The 19,554-nt window shown below is 41.3% G+C and overlaps 1 protein-coding gene across 1 annotated transcript; it reads right to left on the bottom strand.

Moving 5' to 3' along the window:
* Window positions 1-197: 197 nt before the first annotated feature.
* On the bottom strand, window positions 198-16,986 carry bzw1a (basic leucine zipper and W2 domains 1a). The gene is made up of 12 exons (XM_061715579.1): window positions 16,891-16,986; window positions 10,534-10,607; window positions 10,245-10,421; window positions 10,062-10,156; window positions 9,909-9,974; window positions 7,240-7,375; window positions 7,053-7,162; window positions 6,185-6,355; window positions 5,955-6,101; window positions 4,312-4,450; window positions 3,790-3,912; window positions 198-927 (listed from the first exon to the last, which is right to left on the bottom strand). Exons 2-12 carry the CDS (start codon window positions 10,595-10,597, stop codon window positions 896-898), a joined length of 1,260 nt encoding a protein of 419 aa, XP_061571563.1. The 5' UTR covers window positions 10,598-10,607; window positions 16,891-16,986; the 3' UTR covers window positions 198-895.
* Window positions 16,987-19,554: the final 2,568 nt, after the last annotated feature.

The following is a 19,554-nucleotide window of genomic DNA, read 5'->3' as shown; positions in this document are numbered from 1 at the left end:
TGCAAATAAAGGCTCAATCGCAATTCCAAGTCCATGTTAGTTTGGTTTTTACTGTATGGACTCCTTCATTGTTCACTGCAACGGACAAGTCCCCTGGAGGTGCAGCCATGCCGTTCACACACACCGTAGCAGGAAAGGAGTTTAAATTAAATATCTAACTGGACATTAGTAAATAAATGGCAAAAGTCACAGCAATAATCATTTCAATAATCTTTATTTCATAAAAAAGTCAAATTGGTTTATATCAGATTAAAGAAAGTAGAAACCAATAATCAGGTAGCTGGCGAGGCATCTTACAGGGGGCGTGTCTTCCAACAGACCGAACAGAGCGACCTCGACAGGCAGTACATGTTTACCCGAAAATCAGGGAGGCCAAATGCAAGACTGAACAGAGCCGAACATGAGCAGGGCAATGGAAAACAAAAACTTTAAGGGGAGTGTGAGGGGGAAGAGAGAGAGAAACTTTGGCAAAACTGATTACATTTCTTTCGGCTTCATAGTCGTGTGGCATGAAGGCAAACTTTATCAACCAAATCCAACTTCGGATTCACATCGAGATCACGTGGAATGTTTGTCTCCAAATTACAGTAGGCGATACAAAAAAAAAAAAAAAAAAAAAGGTTAATTTATCATTTGAACACTTGACAAGTTGTGAGTGAAGGACTGAGCCCTTATGCGCTTTGTTTAAATACTGTTTAGATGTCTGAGTGGTTCTAGTGTGTGTGCACGAGCGTTTCTGGGGATAAATAAGTAACAGGAGGTAGAAGAGAAAGAAGGGCAACGACATTCTACTGCTCCTGCTGCTATTCCAAAAACAAAACAAAAAAAAAAGAAAAAAGAAAGGAAAAGGGGAAGGAAAAAAAAAAAGGAAGAAGCTCATCTGGCGATGGAGGATTCAGTCCGCCTCCTCTTCATCCGATTCTGACTCTGCGGAGGGACGAGAAGGAGAACGGGTCAGTCACAGCAGCCGCTCACCCATACGGTAATACAAAACCTTTAGAGGCAACGTTGTATAACTACATTTAACCATTAAGTCATTTTTAAGCCATTAGCAATTTAAAAGTCCCAGATATCCTTATTAAAGATCAAAGAGGACAGTTCTGATCCCACTGGACCTTCAACGTGGTCAAATGTTTCATCTTGCTGCATCAGAAATGGTCATTTCAGACGGCACGTAGCGGTGGGTTCAATCCTGTCACACCTCACCCACTCTTCTGGAGGCCCCTTTGGTTCTGTGCTGGGGTCCTACACCTCTACACACACTAGGAATGGGCAATATTTTACAGTTTACGATAAACCGTCAAAAAAATTCCCCACTGTAAGAATTTGTCATCTCGCGGTAAAAAGATAAATTCCCGTTGATGATGTTTTTGTGTAACAAACATGGCAGAAGGAGGATCTGAGAGCGAGGAGCTCGTTGTTAAACGAGGCTCCAGCTCCGTTATCTGGAACTGGTTTGGATTTAAAACGAGAGACGAGGAGCAAACATCATCTATTATGTGCAGAGTCTGCAAAAACAGAAGGAAATGGTTGTTACATTTTGATATAACGTTTGAGTATTACAGAAAAAAATTGCAATAGTATCTAATTTGTGGCATGTTCCAACCACAGGTTAATCTGCACATTTTATTTATATTAGAAGACGTCATCACTGATAGGATTTGATTTTCAGTGAACTTTTATTTGTCCTGTTTCTTTATTTATCAGGTTGTATTTTTTTCTACTTTGTGATTTTATAAGCTAAGAAAACTTGAAGGACAATGGTACTTTTGCTGTTATCCCACTGTTTAAGCCATACAGTTTGAAATGTAAGAACAGATTCAACATTTATTCAAACTTGTTTCATTTGAGTCATTCCAGTTTAGCAGTACAGGTGTACTAATTTAATTGGTTTTTAATAATTCAATGTAATTGGTGTAGTTTAGTATCATTTAGTATTCTTTTAGAGCAGTGATTTGGGGGCTCCAAAGACTGAATGTGGTTAGGGCTGCAACGATTCGTCGACGTTGTCGACAAAAATCGATAATCAAAATTGTCGACAATGAATTCCATTGTCAACAATTGCCAGCTCCGGGGCCCACTAGCCTCTCTCCGGGGCCCACTAGCCTCTCTCCGGGGCCCACTAGCCTCTCTCCGGGGCCCACTAGCCTCTCTCCGGGGCCCACTAGCCTCTCTCCGGGGCCCACTAGCCTCTCTCCGGGGCCCACTAGCCTCTCCAAGCTCATTTCAGTGTCCAGATCAGCTCCAGTGGCTCTGTCCTGCCACAGCTGAGAGAAACATGGTGTCATGGTCCATCAGTTCTTCTCCTACCACGTGGCATCTGCATATTCAGCATAAATGCCACACAAATCTTGGTTCACGCTGATTCTCCCTCAGCCTGGTTATTACAACTCTTAAATCTCTGGAGTTTGTCCAGAACACAGCAGCACCTCTATTCAAGTCTGCCGGCTACTCTTGGTTTCCAGAATAAAGTTCAAGTCACTAAAACTTGCCTGCAACGCTGACTTCTGGGTCTGCAGCAAGTTACTGCAACTCTGTCCTCAAGGTTTCTTCTGCAGAGTTTCTGGTTCTACACCGGTGGATCAAACTACCAGTAATCAGACCAGGACACAGCCCTTTCTACTCTGAAGCTCATGAAGACATCTCGTCCAAGAAAACCCCTTCTAACCTCCGACATCTATCTACCCCGTCTTAATACACCTTTCTCTTTTGATTGTCATTTCCTTTACTCAGTATTTAACGGCAGGGTCTGCAACTGCTGAAGTTTGTTGTTCGTCACTCTTAAGTCACTTTGGACAGAGATGTTGGCTAAATGAGGAACTGTAACTGTAAAATCAAGTAAATCAGGATTCTGACAAACATTCCGATGATGTGAAAGTAGTGAAAGAAACAGGAACGCCCTCCTGCCACAGACGTATTTGTCTCATTTGAGCTCTTCAATCAATAGATCTTTTAAGTAGGCCTGTGTTGAAAAAAATCGATTTCCCAATTCTAAATCAATTCTCATATTAATTCCTAAAAATCGATTCATATGTCTAAAAGATCGATTTTTTTTTCTTTTATTTATTTATGTATTTTTTTTTTCATCATTACAACTTTTGGTTATTTTTTGTTTCTGCCCAAAAAAGGAATGTTTTGTTGGACACGAGAATAACTGGTGCCATGTTTTTGCCTTTAAATATGTTTAAAAGGTATGAAAACATTAAAGTGTTCAGTTATAATTGCATAAATTGTCTATATTTCATTACTTTATATTCTGTCTTGGGGTTACATTTGCAAAAAATGCTAAAAACCAAACGCTCAAAAATTAAAAACCAAAATAGACAGAAAATAGAACTAATAAAAACGGAATGTGGGAAAAAATAAAACCGATTTCATCCGTCTGTTTCCTCCCTGGATCTGTTTGGTAATTCTGACCCACATGATGTTTCCTAAAGCAGTTCTATCAGCATTCTGGGAGCTGATTGGTCCTTACAGCATCATTAGCTGCTAATACTTGCCGTTTAATCTCAATATAATACTAGTATTAATATGTTGCAGAACTACAGTCATGTAATTCATGCAACAGCTCAAAAAACAATTTTAATAACACTAACCCAAATCAATATCGGATCGATTCAGAATCGATTCTTGACATTTGAATCGATCCCCAGCCCTACTTTTAAGCCAAACTTTAAAAACGTACTTCTTGCCCAGATGTGTGGAAACCATATGAAACAAGTCAGGATACATGAATCTCTGATTCAATAAAACGTTAACTGCTTGAGGACAAAGTTGATGATGTCGTACCTTCCTCGGCGTTCTTGAGCCACTCGACAAACTTTTTCATTTGCTCGAGGAAAACGCTCTTCCCCTTGGCGACGTGGGCCTCGGTGTACCACTTCAGTATGGCCTCTTCGCTCAATACATCCGCTGTCACAAAGAAGAAAACAACAGCGTCACCAGCAGAACTCATACAGGACGTTCAACATACTAAATACCTTGGATTTGCCTTTAAAAGATGATCAAATCAAGAAAACGGCCAAACTGATGCTTGGTGGGAAGGTTTTTTGAATTCTTAACAGTTTACCACCCAATAAATCAATGACTGTTGGGAAAACTCCAAACACAAGCTGAAGCTTAAGGGTTTAGTTAAAACTGACACCAAGCATTAGAGGTACAAGAGTTTAAGATTGAGGAAATGTTGAAAAATGACCTCAGACTTGTCAGCATTAAAAAGGAGTCATAAACCTAAAACAAGATGAGACACACTGTCAGTGACTGTGGACACAAAGATGTGAGGACGACGTGGCCGCCGAGGCCGACACCGACCTTTGTAGAGGAGCACCACGATCTTCTGGAAGGCCTTCATGAAGTGGATGTTGTCGTAGCAGTACTCCTGGATCTTCAGCAGCAGGCTGAGCTCAGACAGACCCTGGGAGGTGAAGGCTTTCAGCAGAGGGCTGTATTGCTGCAGAGAACATGGAGACATTTTAACTAAAGTCTAAATGTTTATGCTGCAGACTAGGCCTGTGTCGAAAAAAATTGATTTCCCGATTATAAATCGATTCTCATTCTAAAATCATTGTAAATCGATTCTCTTCTGAAGATCGATTTTTTTTCCTAATCATTTTCGCCAGGTGAACTTTAATCCCAGTAGTCGGACACACAGTTTGTCATGACACTTCTGAAAAATACCAGGTGCTTCATGGCAACGTGTGCGTGGTGACAGAATACATTAGATAAGCTAAAATGATTTGTTTACTGCATGAACTGTTGCAATTTCTTTCTTTTTTGCACTTTAAATGGATATTGAAAGGCCTGTTTGAGTTATTTATTTCTTAGTTATTTCACAATAATTATTGTGAAATTATTATTTCACTAGTTATTTTACAGTCATATAATTCAGGCAACAGCTAAAAAACCATTTTAAATAACACTAACCCAAATCAATATCGAATCATGATAATCGATTCTGAATATTAAGAATCGGAATCGATTCTTGACATTTGAATCGACACCCAGCCCTGCTGCAGACTAATCTCAGGAGAAAATCCTGAAGAGTCCATCTGGGGTCAATAGAGAGAGTCTCTCCAGGTTTAAAAGTCTTAGTCTCCACTCATGGAGGTTTTTTCACATGTAATAAGTGACATGTAATAGTGTCGTTGGCCTTTGATTCACAAAATAATCACGTTGGAGTTACGGTGAGTGTGTTGTGATACCACAAGATCCACACTGCAAAATGTTTAGTCTTCAAGTTCGAGCGGCTCAATCATGAGACTCGTTCCCTGCAAATCCCCTGGAACAGACGCCGCTTAGAACCACATTTTCACTCAGATTTGACCCACTTTAAGTGTGAGGGCTTAAAGCATGACGAGAGCGCCAAAAATAAACCATACCGCTACAAATGCTTGTCAAAGAACAAGTGATGCAGGGTAGTGCTCTTGTTCATCAGGATGCTGCAGTGCAGCTCAGTTGCCAGCATGAAGTCCAACCATATGACCTGTGAGCAAACGACTGCAAAAGGTCACGACGGACCAATACGCCTCATCAACTCGGATACGGAGTTGGATCTGAGACGGTGACATCAAGTCTTCAAGAGTTGGGTTTAAATGAACAATACAGTGCTCAGATTTATCAGCTCGGAGCCTCCTGTCCGTCTCGTGTTCAGAATCAGGAAGTGTAATAAGAGATGCCAGTGAGGCATTTATCTGCCAAAGTGAACAAGATTGTGGTATCTTTTATTTATGAATCTGTTCTTTAGAGTTAAAAGTGTAAACTAGAATGCAAAAAAACAAGTTTGTATACATTTTAAGAATTACAACGCATGAAGAGAATCCCATTTCCCCCTCCAATACTCTGAATCTTGTCTAAATGTAGTTTCCCTGCAGGTGAAGGACTTTTTATTCAGAGAAAAATGACTCAACAGTGAGTTAAACCAGTATTTAAGTGCCACAGTCAACAGCTCTGCGTACCTTCAAGTGTTTGATGGCTTGTTCGGTCACCAGCTCTTCCTTCTTGTTCCACTCCACGCAGCTCATCACACTGGTCCAGATGATGCTGATCATGGCCTGCTCAGAGAGGTTGGCCTTCTTCATCTCCTCCTTGGTGAAGGCGATGATCTGAGGGGCAGACGGGGTGGGGGTTAATGCTCCTGTGAAGAGGGAACACGGTGACAACCCGAGCGTCTCAGATGAACCCTCACCTCCTTCTGAGGGTCACCGCGGTTCATCATCTCCTGCAGCTCCTTCTGCAGCTCCTTGCGGGCGCCGATGGATTGCTGGTTGCGGGCGAAGTCGGACAGCTCCTTCAGCCCGGCGTCAGTGAAGTACTTAGAAAAATGCTCACAGCTCCGTTTGTTGGCAGGGAAGAGTTCCTGTAGGAAGAAGACATTCAAAACTAACTAAATTAGGCCTGTGTTGAAAAAAATCGATTTTCTGATTCTAAATTGATTCTCATATTAATTCCTTTTTTTTTTCCCCCCCATCATTACATTTTTGCCTGGTGAACTTTAAGCCCAGTAGTCCCAGTAGTTTTGAAAACTCCTGAACTAAATGAACTTTTCTTTAGAGAAAATGCTGGACATTTCAGCTTAAATTTCTAAATGTTATATTAGTTCAATGAAGTTCATATTATCTATATTTACTATAGCTTGTTTGGTTTCTCTGTTATCGGACACGGTTTGTCATTAAATACCTGAAAAATGCCGGGTGCTTCATGGCAAGCTGTGTGTTTGGTGGCAGAATAAATCAGACAAGCCAAAATAATTTGTTTACTGCTTGAGCTGTTGCAATTTCTTTCTTTTTTTGCACTTTAAATGGATATTGAAATGCCTATTTGAGTTATCTATTTCACAATAATTATTGTGAAATTATTATTTCAATAGTTATTTTACAGTCATAATCCAGGCAACACTAACCCAAATCAATATCGAATCGGATCGAATCAAATGGTGATAATCGATTCTGAATCTTAAGAATCGGAATCGATTCTTGACATTTGAATCGATCCCCAGCTCTAAACTAAATGCTCCGTTCTTGAGCCGGATCACGACTTCCACCAGCGAGCCTCACCATCAGCCTGTTGTCCATGCCCACTTTACGGAGACTGCCGGCAACAGAGTTGATATCCTTCTCGTTGATCCACGACTTGAACAGCTTGACAGCGAAGGCTGCAGAGACTCCTGGGAGAAGAGGACGGGACCGGTTAGTGTTGGGGTGAATACCAAGTCTCCACGTTGGTCTAAAGAGAGGCTCTCACCCTCCTTGACGAGGTTCTCGTTGAAGAGGCTGTTCAGGATGGAGGCTGATATGCTGCCGTTGGCCAGCAGGATGCCGGCCAGCATGGCAAGTTTGTTGCGCTCAGACTCAGTGAACCCTTTAAGAAACAGCAGCAGCTACAAAAAGAAAACAGGTTATGGTTTGTTTAGTGCACAAATCCAGGTTGGGAAGTCCAGAATATGTTCACACGACACAGATTTGTGTCAAAGCTGCCAACCTGAAGCTACTCGTGCCACACCAACGTTATAAATCACTAGTTTAGTGTATAAACACTTGTCAAACTGGTAAGGCTGAGTTATGGTTCTGCGTTAAAACGACGCCGTGCCTACGCCGTAGGGTACGCGTCGACGCAGACCACACGCCGTCACTGACCTGCACCTCCCAAAAAATTGTAACTACGTGTCGAGGCGACGCAGACCAAATGCAGACGAGAGGGCTGTGATTGGTCCGCTTGGTAGCAACGCATTTCCGGTTTCCGGTTTGAAGCAATCGTGAACTTTCAGCGCTCTTTTCTTCGTGTATGTGGGATTTTTTTTCTTGTTTTGGTTTTTTTGCACAATAGTTGTCCTTATCTCTTTGATTCACTGTGACCGGAAAAGTCGGATAAACCATTCAGGAAAAGATCGCAACCTAGCGGTCACGAGGGGAACTGCACCGCGGAGAAATGGAGTGACGGAGAAGTCCGAAGGTTCACGACGGCGTCACGGTGACGGCGTGTGCTCTGCGTTGGTTTGACGCGGAACCATAATTCGGGCGCGGAACCATAATTCGGGCTTTACTTCTGTCATCAAACCAATTAGCTGAAACTAAACTTCCATCTCAGACACGTCTGCAGGGATTAAAGCAAAAAAATATTTTTGACTGAAAATTTCTTCTTTTCAGGCCAGTTCATATTCCCCCTCCATCTCTGTGCTGAACCACTTTAAGAACCCTTAAGGCCCCTTTTCTGCCGTGCGGTCGCTTCCCGAAGGTTTCAAGTAAAAAAGTTAGTGCTGTATTAGCCCTTCTGTTTTCTAATACAGCATTTAAGGTGTAAGAAGACTTTAACCAACACTATTTAAATACTCCAGACCAATAGCATTTTATAGGAGGAAGGTGATTTTGAGCAGTTTTATTATTGTCAGTTTGCTTTTAATGTATATGTTTTGATCTATTCAATAAAAGGGATACCTTTTGCAGGGCTTGACTCAGTTTGTAATGTAGTCATACAAATAATTAACCGTCTACAAATCTTTTCAGTGCAATTGTGCTAGCATTAAAGAACTATAAATTGTGCAAATGTCTATGTGCTTGAATTATTTCTTCTGCTTTTTGGCAGTGAAACCATCTGCCTGAAGCATGGCTCCACCTGATGCCCTGATGTTTCAGGGTTTTCTTTGGTAGTGGCTCTGACTCCAGTAGGAGGAGGCTTTAGGAGCAGAACATGTGGAAGCTTTTGTTACCTTTCTAACCCTAATGGCTGAGAGGACTTTTACAGCTTCTCTCAGTTTCCTCTCCTTTTGTTTATCAATTTGCTCCTTCTTCTGCTTCAAATGTGATTTAGACATCTCATAAGAAGAGAGGCACTTGCTCCTCATTGCAGCGCTGATGTCAATATCCGAGGCTGTTTTCCCTGTCGCTTTCACGTGTGACGTGATAATGGCTAAGCCTTCAAACGTCTCAACGTTCAGCCTGACTATCATTTTCAATTATGTCATCCATAATATTAAATGATCCTTCGACAAGAGGGCCAGTGAACAATAAGAGAAGAGCCTTCACCAATTTGGATAAGATGGGGAATCTCATCTCTCCTGCTGGTGTCTTCATGGCACAGATCCCACTGCACCAGTCCACATCAATTCATCCAGGCCTCTCATTAAAGCCTTGGGCCTGTTCTAGATCTGAGTCAACTGCTGCACTTCTTCATCCAGTTGACCAGCTGCTCTGATGTCACTGCACTTGGCAAGGCGTTGGCCAAGGTGATGAAAACATCCTGGACTGTTCCATGGACCATCAATGATGGTGTTAGTGCAGACCAGGGGTGTCCAAAGTCGGTTCCCGAGGGCCGGTGTCCTGCATGTTTTAGTTGTTTCCCTGCATCAACACACCTGATTCTAATTAACGGTCATCACCACTTTCTCATCAAAGTCTGGATAGTTCTGTTGATGACTAAGCTCTTTGTATCACGGTTTGATTAAAAAAAAAACATCTAAAACATGCAGACACCGGCCCTCGAGGACCGACTTTGGACACCCCTGGTGTAGACAAAGAGATGATGATGTTGTTGTTGAGAGGAAGGTTTTTCGTAATCACATCAACACCCCCCGTGGGCCTTCGCGATACTTTGTTTTAATTAAACAGTGGGATTCCCCTGGTCCGCACCAGTTCTAAGTCAGCTGCTAGGGCCAGCCGAGGCGACCCGCCAGGGGGCCCGCGTTAACGGATCCCCGGCGGGCGCCGCAGCTGGGGAGATCCACGGGAAGGGTCCAGCGCGCATCCAGAGTCGCCGCCGCCGTAACCGACCCCCCCCGGTGCGCCTTCTGCGCGGTCCCGCGAAAAACCCTGCCCGACGATGGACGAACGCCAGCGGCGGGGAGGGGAGGGCGACTGCTCCCCCAGCCGCGGCTCCAGCCCTGCCGCGCAAATGAACGATGGTACAGGAACACTCACCTTCTTGATCTCCTCTTCGAAACCCTTCTCCAGGTACTTGTAACGTCTGATCAGTTTGTTAAAAACCTGTTTGAGACAAATACATTAAATATCATGTTACAGGGCTGTTCCACCACCTGCCTCAACAAATAACCAGCGGAGAGCGGCGTTTACCTGAGCATATGCTTGCATTGTCTCCAGGTCCTCTTGTGCCGTGAAAAGGCAGTACTCAGTGCGGGTCATGTCATCAGACAGAGTCCCTCCTGGGGCTGGAAGACAGGAAAATAACCATTTAAGAAAAAACTCCAATGGTTTCAGAACATGCCTTAACTCATCCACTCGTCCACCGTAACTCACCCAGCATCCCGCCAGCCACCAGGATGTCAAAGAGTGTCTCTGCATACCGGCGGTAGTCAAGCTTGGCGCCAGAGGCATCAAGAAACTTCGCAACCGCTTCCAAATCAGTGCCAGTTTGATTCAAGCCTTGTACAATACTTTCCTGAAACTGAGTAGGGTCAAACCTCTCCTTTTCATCTGTGGAAAGCAGACACATGTGTTGGCTTCAGAAGAAAAAGAAAAATGAAAGGACTCTGGGCAAAAACAAACTCAATGCAGAACACATGCAAAGCAGCGGCGCTGGACGCACCTCTTTTCCTCGTTTTGAAACGCTGGCCGGTAAGCGTAGGCTTCTGCTGCTTTTGATTATTCATAAAAGACACCCTGAAAAGTAAAACAAGTTGTTAATGTTTACACCTCAACACAAAACTGAACACAAAGTTCCTTTTGACATCGTGTTACACGAGAATCTGAGTACAGCTTATGATAGAGGTGCAGATGACTGGATGAGTTCACAACTGTACTTAACAGCTGGGTTTTCTCGTGAAGCCGGTGTTAAAATCTACACGGTCATGTCAGCTTGCATGTTTGGGGGAGTGTAAACCTCCTCTCTGAAGTACAGAAAAATCTAATCCAGACCCCACCAAACTACAAAGGTGACAGTCACAGAGGAGCATAAAGCCTGCTTGTACCGGCGTTGGACAGTCGTACATTCATTCATGATCATTCAGTGAAGTTGAAAATGTACACACCTGAATTATCAGTGAACGGAAGTAGTGACTGGTACTACATTTACACGAGTCCATAACAGAACTATCTGCAAGATGTCAGAGTCCATTCTACATGATAAATGCGTCACATGACCCAGCATGCTTCCTGTGCGTGGACACACAAGCAACACCAGGCTGAAAACTCCCACAGAAACAAACCTTTGCTGCAGGTTGCCTTTTAGATTTTTTTTTGTCTTGCAGTTTTATTAAAAACAGACTTCAGGTGCATGAAAGCCACACTTCGTCTTTTACACGGTCATTAAGGCAGCCCTTTTGCTAATGGTCATGAGATACAAACTTGGCAAATCAGTGAAGGGCACATTATGACCCAGAAAACCCAACCATGAAGAAACTATGTCAAACTGCGCCATTGTCCCCTCATGGTTTTGTCCATCCACATTAGACTGCCACAGCTGTGTTTATGAACTGAAACGGAGTCTACAAAAGGATTCATTTTTGGGGTGCTTTTTTAGGGCAAAAATTGCCATCAGTTGTGACCGAAGTTTTATCTTTTTAGAAGAAAATGCACCAGACTATTTCAAATTGGACTCCTTTCCAACACCTAAGTTCAAGCATGTGACCAAGATTTGTAGCATCAGAAGAGCCCGTGGCTACACCTAACGATTATTATGTTAAACGACTAGTCAACTATTAAAAGGCCAGGACACACCAACACGACAAGCGGCCGTCGGATGCTGTCGGGCGATGTCGAGTTGGTGTGTCCCGGGCAGTTGTCCGTCTGTGTTCTTTTTGGCTGATTTGACACGTAGAGTGCCAGCCCTTGACCAACTAATCAGAATTATCCGGTAGCTGCGATGGTAAACATTCTAGATAAACGGCAATAGCCCGGACGCTACACTATCATGGCACCAGTTTGGATTGTGTTGTGAACGCCATCATATTTTCATTAGCATTGTATTTTCAACCCTTCTTGACTTCTGTGAGAAGTAACCACTGTGACCGATGACAGCAGGCTCTGTTCAGGACTCTAGACCAGAGGGATCCGTCATTTACGCTTGTTTTTCTTCCTTTTTCTTTCTGGGGGACATCACAGATCTGCGCCGCCTGTTTTTGGGGACGTATTACGCCTCACGCATGCACAGAACGTACGCTCCAGTCGGCGTCGGGTTGGTGTGTGTTCGGGAATATTTTTTTTGACCGACTCGGGCAGACGGAGTCGACTTTCAGCCCGACTGCTTTTCTGCCGAGGGTTGACCATCAGGTTGGTGTGGAACGGCCCTGAGACTCCCCCGGCATTCCTCACTGAAAGGCTTCCGTGAAATGTTGGTTGTGCATCACAGAAACAGGTGATTGGATCGAAGCTCAGTCCAGTCACCAAGATAGTGTACAACCATTTTGTTCTCAACCCATTATTTCCACCGACCCTTTCCAATGTGCGTTTCAAAAAAAAAATAAAAAAATACATTGACCCATGAACCTTTGTAATAAAGCAGCATAATGCCTGGTTTTTAAACATCTTTCTAAACCAACCTGTGCTCAAACAAAACTGAGGTTATCTGTGGCATCTGCCGCGGGTCAGATTGCCACCTTCCACCACCTGCCCTGCACTTTTAAATACACGATATACCACGCACATCAAAACTTTAGACCCACAGGCCAAACAAGGCCTGTCAACTCATTTTATCTGGCCCACGAGAACATACAAAGATGATTTTGTATGTTCAATACAATTTTATACTGTTTTAGAAACATGACCCACAAATCCAGTAATTCTTGATTTCATTACCTGCACCATCATGACATCTGGATGATATCAACTCAAATACAAACATTTTCTACTGCTCTTCTGTTTTTAAGCTGTGGCTTTGAAACAATGCCTTATGACTTATCTAGAGGAAAGGCAAATTGAAGACAGAAGGGGAAACAAACATGTTTTTGCAGAATGGAGACCACCCACTATTGTTTATTTGAAGATGCATCTGTCAAATAATCTGTCAAGTTTCTCCACACCTAAACAATAATAATAAACATATCCATAAAAGGCAATCATGCTCTGATTAATAAGCCATTAAATTACAAGTTTTAAACTGGTACTGCCCAAGTGATGAGCTGCTAAAATGGCTCTTTCTGTGCTGATTTTTTTTGCCATTTGAGCTGGTTTGGATGATTGTAATTAAATTATTTTATTTGTAATTCAGGCCAGAGTAATTTGCAACACTTTTGCACACTCATGCTCAACTAATGCCAGAGGTGTGATACGGTGTGAAAACCAGGAACGCAGTGTTGCGTTTTCCACCAAGCAGGAGCATGTCTGGGACTCCAGCAGGTTTTACAGATTTTGTAAACAGACAACTGGCTAATGATGCAGCAGAAGTAAGCGAGGCAGGCTTGGGTTCTTGCTGATCTTGACATGCCCCCATGAAGAAACACCTCACAGACCCTGATGTTGAGCAGCTAGCTGTGACTTGCGTCAACAGTGTTGTGCAGAAGCTAAATGTGACATCATTAGGTCAACTGTTGCTAGGTTACGGGAACAACACAGTACAGCATCCACTGATAACTGATCTCCATCATGATGCTCTCTCTGATAGTCACCTAAAGCAGTTTACGCTGCAACAATTAAATTAGCCCTTTTTGTGATTAATGAAGCATTAATCCAGTCAATTTTAAAAAACTGCAACAAAAAAGAGAGCATAAAAAAAAAAACCTGATTCCGATTGGTAGTCTAATCGTTTCAAAAATCGCTAAATGTATAGACTATCAGATTAGTCATTTGTTGCAGCTGTAAATAACAAGTGATTACATTTAAAATGTTCTTGCAGCTGCTTTACAAATAGGGTTGCAAGGATTAATTGACAATGTCAACAAAAAAAAGCATAAAAAAAGACCTGATAAGTTGCCCTTCTCACCATTACAACTTCTGGTATTTTTTTTGTTTATGCCCAAAAAAGGAATGTTTTGTTGGACACGAGAATAACTGGTGCTATGTTTTTGCCTTTAAATATGTTTAAAGGTATGAAAACATTAAAGTTTTCAGTTATAATTGCATAAATTGTCTATATTTCATTACTTTATATACTGTCTTGGGCTTACATTTGCATAAAATGCTAAAACCAAATTCTCAAAAATTTAAAACTGAAAAAGACCCAAAATGGAAAAAATAAAAACGGAATGCGGGAAAAAATAAAATGGATTTCATGCGTCTGTTTGCTGCCCTGGATCTGTTTGATATTTCTGACCCACATGATGTTTCTGAAAGCAGTTCTATCAGCATTCTGGGAGCTGATTGGTCCTTACAGCATCATTAGCTGCCAATAGTTGCTGTTTAATCTCAATATAATACTGGTATTAATATGTTGCATAACTACAGTCATAATTCAGGCAACAGATCAAAAAACATTTTTAATAAAACCAACCCAAATCGATATCAGAATCGAATCAAATGTTGATAATCGATCCTGAATCTTAAGAATCGTAATCTAATTGATTCTTGACATTTTAGTCGATACCGAGCCCTGGTCATGACATTCCTCAAAAATGTCGGGTGCTTCATGGCAAATTGTGTGTCTGGTGATAGAATATATTAGACAAGCTAAAATGATTCGTTTACTGCATGAGCTGTTGTAATTTCGTTCCTTTTTTGCACGTTAAATGGATATTGAAAGGCCTATATGAGTTATTTATTTATTAGTTATTTCACAATAATTATTGTGGAATTATTATTTCACTAGTTGTTTTACAGCAACAGCTCAAAAAACATTTTTAATAACACTAACCCACATCAATATCGGATCAGATGGTGATAATCGATTCTTGACATTTGAATCGATACCCAGCCCTAGAAGAAACTGTCTGAGTCTGGAGGTTTTGGTGTACAGAGCTCTGTAGCTCCGTCCAGAAGGGAGGAGTTCAACCAGACTGTGTCCTGGGTGTGAGGATAGGGGACGGGAAGAGTACAAATAGTTAATTAAATTACCACATCATTTAAACAATCCCATGTAAAATTAAAGAGCTAAATAAGAGCCATTTAATAATTATGAGATTCGTAACCAGATTAGTCGCCTAAAGCAGTTTACTAAACTTTATTAAATTTGCCTTTTTTGTGATTAATAATGCATTATTCCAGTCAATTAAAAAAAAACCCCAAGTGATTACATTTAAAATGGTCTTGCAGGTGGTTTCCACAAGATTAATCGACAATGTCAAACAAAAAAAGCATAAAAAAAGACCTGATTAGTTGCCTTAAGGCTGAGTTATGGTTCTCGACGCCGTGCCTACACCGTAGGGTACGTGTCGACGCGTACCGCACGCTGTCACCGACGCCGTCGTGCATCTCCCAAAAATTTGTAACTACGCGCCGAGGCGACGCAGACCAAACGCAGACGAGAGCTGTGATTGGTTCGCTTGGAAGCAACACATTTTCCGGTTTGAAGCAGTCGTGATCTTTCAGCGCTCTTTTCTTCGTGTATTTGTGTGATTTTTTTTCTGTTTAGGTTTTTTGCACAATAGTTTTCCTTATCTCTTTGATTCACTGTGACCGGAAAAGTCGGATAAACCATTCAGGAAAAGATCGCGAAGTCCAAAGGTTCACGACGGCGTCGCGGTGATGGCGTCGATTTGACGCAGAACCATAATTCAGGCTTAATCGTTTCAAAAAATAGAAATAAAATAAAAAAAATGTATAAAAAAAAAAAATCGATACATTTATCGACTATCAAAATAGTCGTTTATTGCAGCCGTAAAAAAACGAATTTGTTAAAAAACAAGTAATTACATTTAAAATGATCCTGCAGTTGCTTTACAATTAGGGGTGCAACGATTGTCAACAAATTAGCATTAGAAAAAGACCGATTAGTCGCCTAATTGTTTCAAAAATCGATTGAACTTTCAATTATCAACTATCAGATTGGTCATTTGTTTCAGCTGTAAAAAACAGGTGATTACATTTAAAATTGTCTTGCAGCTGGTTTACAAATAGCGGTGCAAGGTTTAATCAACAATGTCAAACAAAAGAAAGCATATAAAAGACCAGATTAGTTGCCTAATCGTTTCAAAAATCGATACATTTATCGACAATGAGATTAGTCGTTTGTTGCAGCCCTAAAAACAAGTTTGTTAAAAAACAAGTGATTACATTTCAAATGGTCTTGCGGCTATTTTACAAATAGGGTTGCAAGGATTTATCGACAATGTCAACAAAAAAGCATAAAAAAGACCCTAATCGTTTGAAAAAAAAAATCGATAAATGTATCGACTATCAGATTAGTCGTTTGTTGCAGCTGTATTTACAATCCGCCCTTTAACTCGAGGCTGGTGTGACCCAGGAAGTAATAATACCTAGTTTAAGGTTTAATTAAAAAGTAGATGAGAGCTTTTTATGGCACTGCACTTTTTATTTTTACCTTTTATTTCTATTTTTCCTCTCTATTTTTAATCTTTATTAAAAGGTGTTTTGGTTTCTGGGGTGTTTGATTTGTTTAAAGCAGTGCTGTGAGTGAGATGGAGATGCCATTCCCCGGGGGAACATCCCAGAGGGATTAATAAAGTGAATGTGAGGTTTCTGCTCGGCCTGACCTCAGGTAAACTCAGGTGAGCTGCACCAGCAGAACAAAGCGCAGCGGCGCTTCACGTGGCTGGATCCACCACTATTAACCAGAACAGGTGTGAGCCCCCACAAGCAAACGTTTGGGACTCGTTCCCCTCGCAAAGCGCCACCGGCGGGGCTTTAATCCGGGATCTTGTCCGCCTGCAAGCGGCTAAATGTGGATTAGCCGGAGCTAGCTCCGGCCTCGCCATGCGCCATGAGCCCAACCCGAGAGATTCGCCCTCCAGCACTCAAAAACACCCAAATTACTTACAATAAGCACATATTAGTGTGTATAAGAAGGAGCAAATGTGATAGGCGACACGAGCGAGGTGGAAGCAGAGGTACTCACCGAAATTAATGCAGATAAAAAACGGTAGTTGACCAGAGGAACTGAAGCGAGCGTCGACGGCGTGATCCCAAACAAAAAGACCTGACGTCACACCGCGCAGGCCCCGCCCCCCGCGCATGCGCGCAGCGAGGCGGGGGGTTTCCGTTAGAAAAAAAAAAGTTTAAATATAAAATAAAAGAATCAGAAATGACAACAGCTTTTAGTACTGTGTATTTTTTCTAAGCGAATATTAAATTAAGTAAGGAAAAAAAATAAAAAAGTAAAGATACATTTTTTAAAGGGGCGATTGAGCCACTTTTGGAGCCAGCCCCTGGTGGTCAGTAGAGGAACTGCAAGTGTTCTATGAATTGTTGGTGCTTGATATAAAACCAAGCCATTTCAGGTTTTTCCTTGTCAACTTCTGCTCATTTCCTATTATAACTACATTTAAGACCTGCAAACCACTACAAGAAAGTTGTATATTAAAAAAAATAATATACACACATATATATATATATATACATATATATATATATACATATATATATATATATATATATATATATATATATATATATATATATATATATATATGTTTGTTGTTTGTTGTTTGTGTGTTATATTCTGTTTTATTTAGTTATGTAAAAGTGGTTTTATTCTCAATGAGGATTATACCTGGTTAGATAAAGGAATATATATATATATATATATATATATATATATATATATATATATATATATATATGTGTGTGTGTGTATATTCATACAATTAAGTTCACTGTTTGGAGTTATTTGTTTGTGTATGATGGTTATATTCTGTTTTATTTAGTTGTGTAAGAAGTTTTATTCTCAATGAGAATAATACCTCGTTATATATATATATATATATATATATATATATATATATATATATATATATATATATATATATATATATATATATTTATACACTGCTCAAAAAAATTAAAGGAACAGTTTTTTATCAGGGTATGGCATGAATTCAACTGTGCTTTTCTGATCAGGTTTTGGTCAGGTACGTGGCAGAGGGGGTTGTTAATCAGTTTCAGCTGCATTGGTGTTGATGGAATTAACAACAGGTGAGGATCAACAACGAGACGGCCTCCAAAACAGGACTGGTTTTGCAGGTGGAGGTCATTTCAAGTTCCTCCCTCTTGATCTTTTTTAACTGTTTTTCCACAAGTGTTGGCTTTAGCTAGAGTCATTATCACGACTGGGAGCATGAGGCGATTTCTTAATCCTCCTGAAGTTGCGCAGATTGTCCAACTCCTTCAGGATGGCACATCCATGCGTGCTGATTCAAGAAGATTTGATGCGTCTCCCAGTACAATCTCCAGAGCATGGAGGAGATTCCAGGAGACAGGCAGTTACTCCAGGAGAGCCGGACAGGGCCGGGTGCAACGGGTGAAATCCTTGCACCCGTGGTCAGACCCTACGCTGGTGCAGCAGGTCCTGGTTCCTCCTGATCCACGACAACGCCCGGCCTCATGTGGCTAGAGTATGCAGACAGTATCTGGAGGATGAAGGAATTGACACAATTGAACGGCCCTCACAATCACCTGATCTAAACCCGATAGAAACCTCTGGGACATAATGTTTCGGTCCATCAGACGCCGCCAGGCTGCTCCTCAGACTTTACAGGAGCTCACTGATGTCCTTAGACAGATCTGGGAAGACATCCCGTCGTCTCATGAGGAGCATGCCGCGACGTTGTCAAGCATGCATACAAGCATGTGGGGGCCACACAAGATATTGAAAAGAATTTTGAGTTGCAGAAATTGAATTTAGGCAAAATGGACGAGCCTGCAACATAATTTTTTCACTTTGATTTTTGGGGTGTCTATATACTGAGCCCTCTGTAGGCTGAAAACTTTTATTTCCATCAAAAGATGTGGCATCCTTTTGTTCCTGAGACGTTAAATTGTCCATATCAGTATAAATATCCAACTTTTTTTTTTCACCATTGAAATCTGATGTTTTCAAAGTGTTCCTTTAATTTTTTTGAGCAGTATGTATGTATGTATATATTAAAAAAAATGTCGCCCCTTTAAAAAAATGTCCAATTTCAGAAATAAATGTATTTACAGCCTGGTACAACTAATAGTTTTGGTCTCTGTAGTTAGATTTTAAATCCATGACAACAGCAGACAGCCTATGTTTAAGGCAAAACGGGGAAAAAAGTATTTCTTTCAACATGAAACCATTGAAATCTCTTACTAAAAAGCCCCAGATGAAGAAACTACATAACGAGTTCAATTAACGAGTTCCACCTGACTGCTGTGTGCTGCTGACGTCCCTGACTCCCCCAGTCTGGCCTTCAGCAGGAGGGTCCCCCCTTATGAGCCTGGTCCTGCTCAAGGTTTCTTCCTCCTAAAGGGGAGTTTTTCTTGCCACTGTTTGGCTTAAGGCTTTTCTCCCACTAGGGGAGTTTTTACCTGCCATTGTTTATGTAATAACTGCTCGGGGGTTTATGTTTATGTTTATGTTTATGTTCTGGATCTCTGGAAAGCGTCTAGAGACAACATCTGTTGTATTAGACGCTATATAAATAAAATTGAATTGAATTAAACTGAAATGTATCTCACATGTAACACAGAACAATTTACGTTTCTAATTAAACTATTGTTAGGATTTAATGAAATTATTGAAGCTCAAAACTGTCTAAGC

This window comes from Cololabis saira, chromosome 24, assembly GCF_033807715.1.
Source record: "Cololabis saira isolate AMF1-May2022 chromosome 24, fColSai1.1, whole genome shotgun sequence".
Taxonomy (NCBI): Eukaryota; Metazoa; Chordata; class Actinopteri; order Beloniformes; family Belonidae; genus Cololabis; species Cololabis saira.
Note: the sequence above shows the minus strand (reverse complement) of the source record. Positions and strands in the feature narration are given on the sequence as shown.

Bases quoted from the DNA above. Each gene is read 5' to 3' on its own strand.
- bzw1a (XM_061715579.1), bottom strand. From the start codon at position 10,597: ATGAATAATCAAAAGCAGCAGAAGCCTACGCTTACCGGCCAGCGTTTC. The intron at 9,975-10,061 runs GTAAACGCCGCT...TGTCTCAAACAG, and splicing joins CAATGCAAGCATATGCTCAG to GTTTTTAACAAACTGATCAG. The intron at 4,451-5,954 runs GTACGCAGAGCT...TGTTCTCTGCAG, and splicing joins AAGCCATCAAACACTTGAAG to CAATACAGCCCTCTGCTGAA.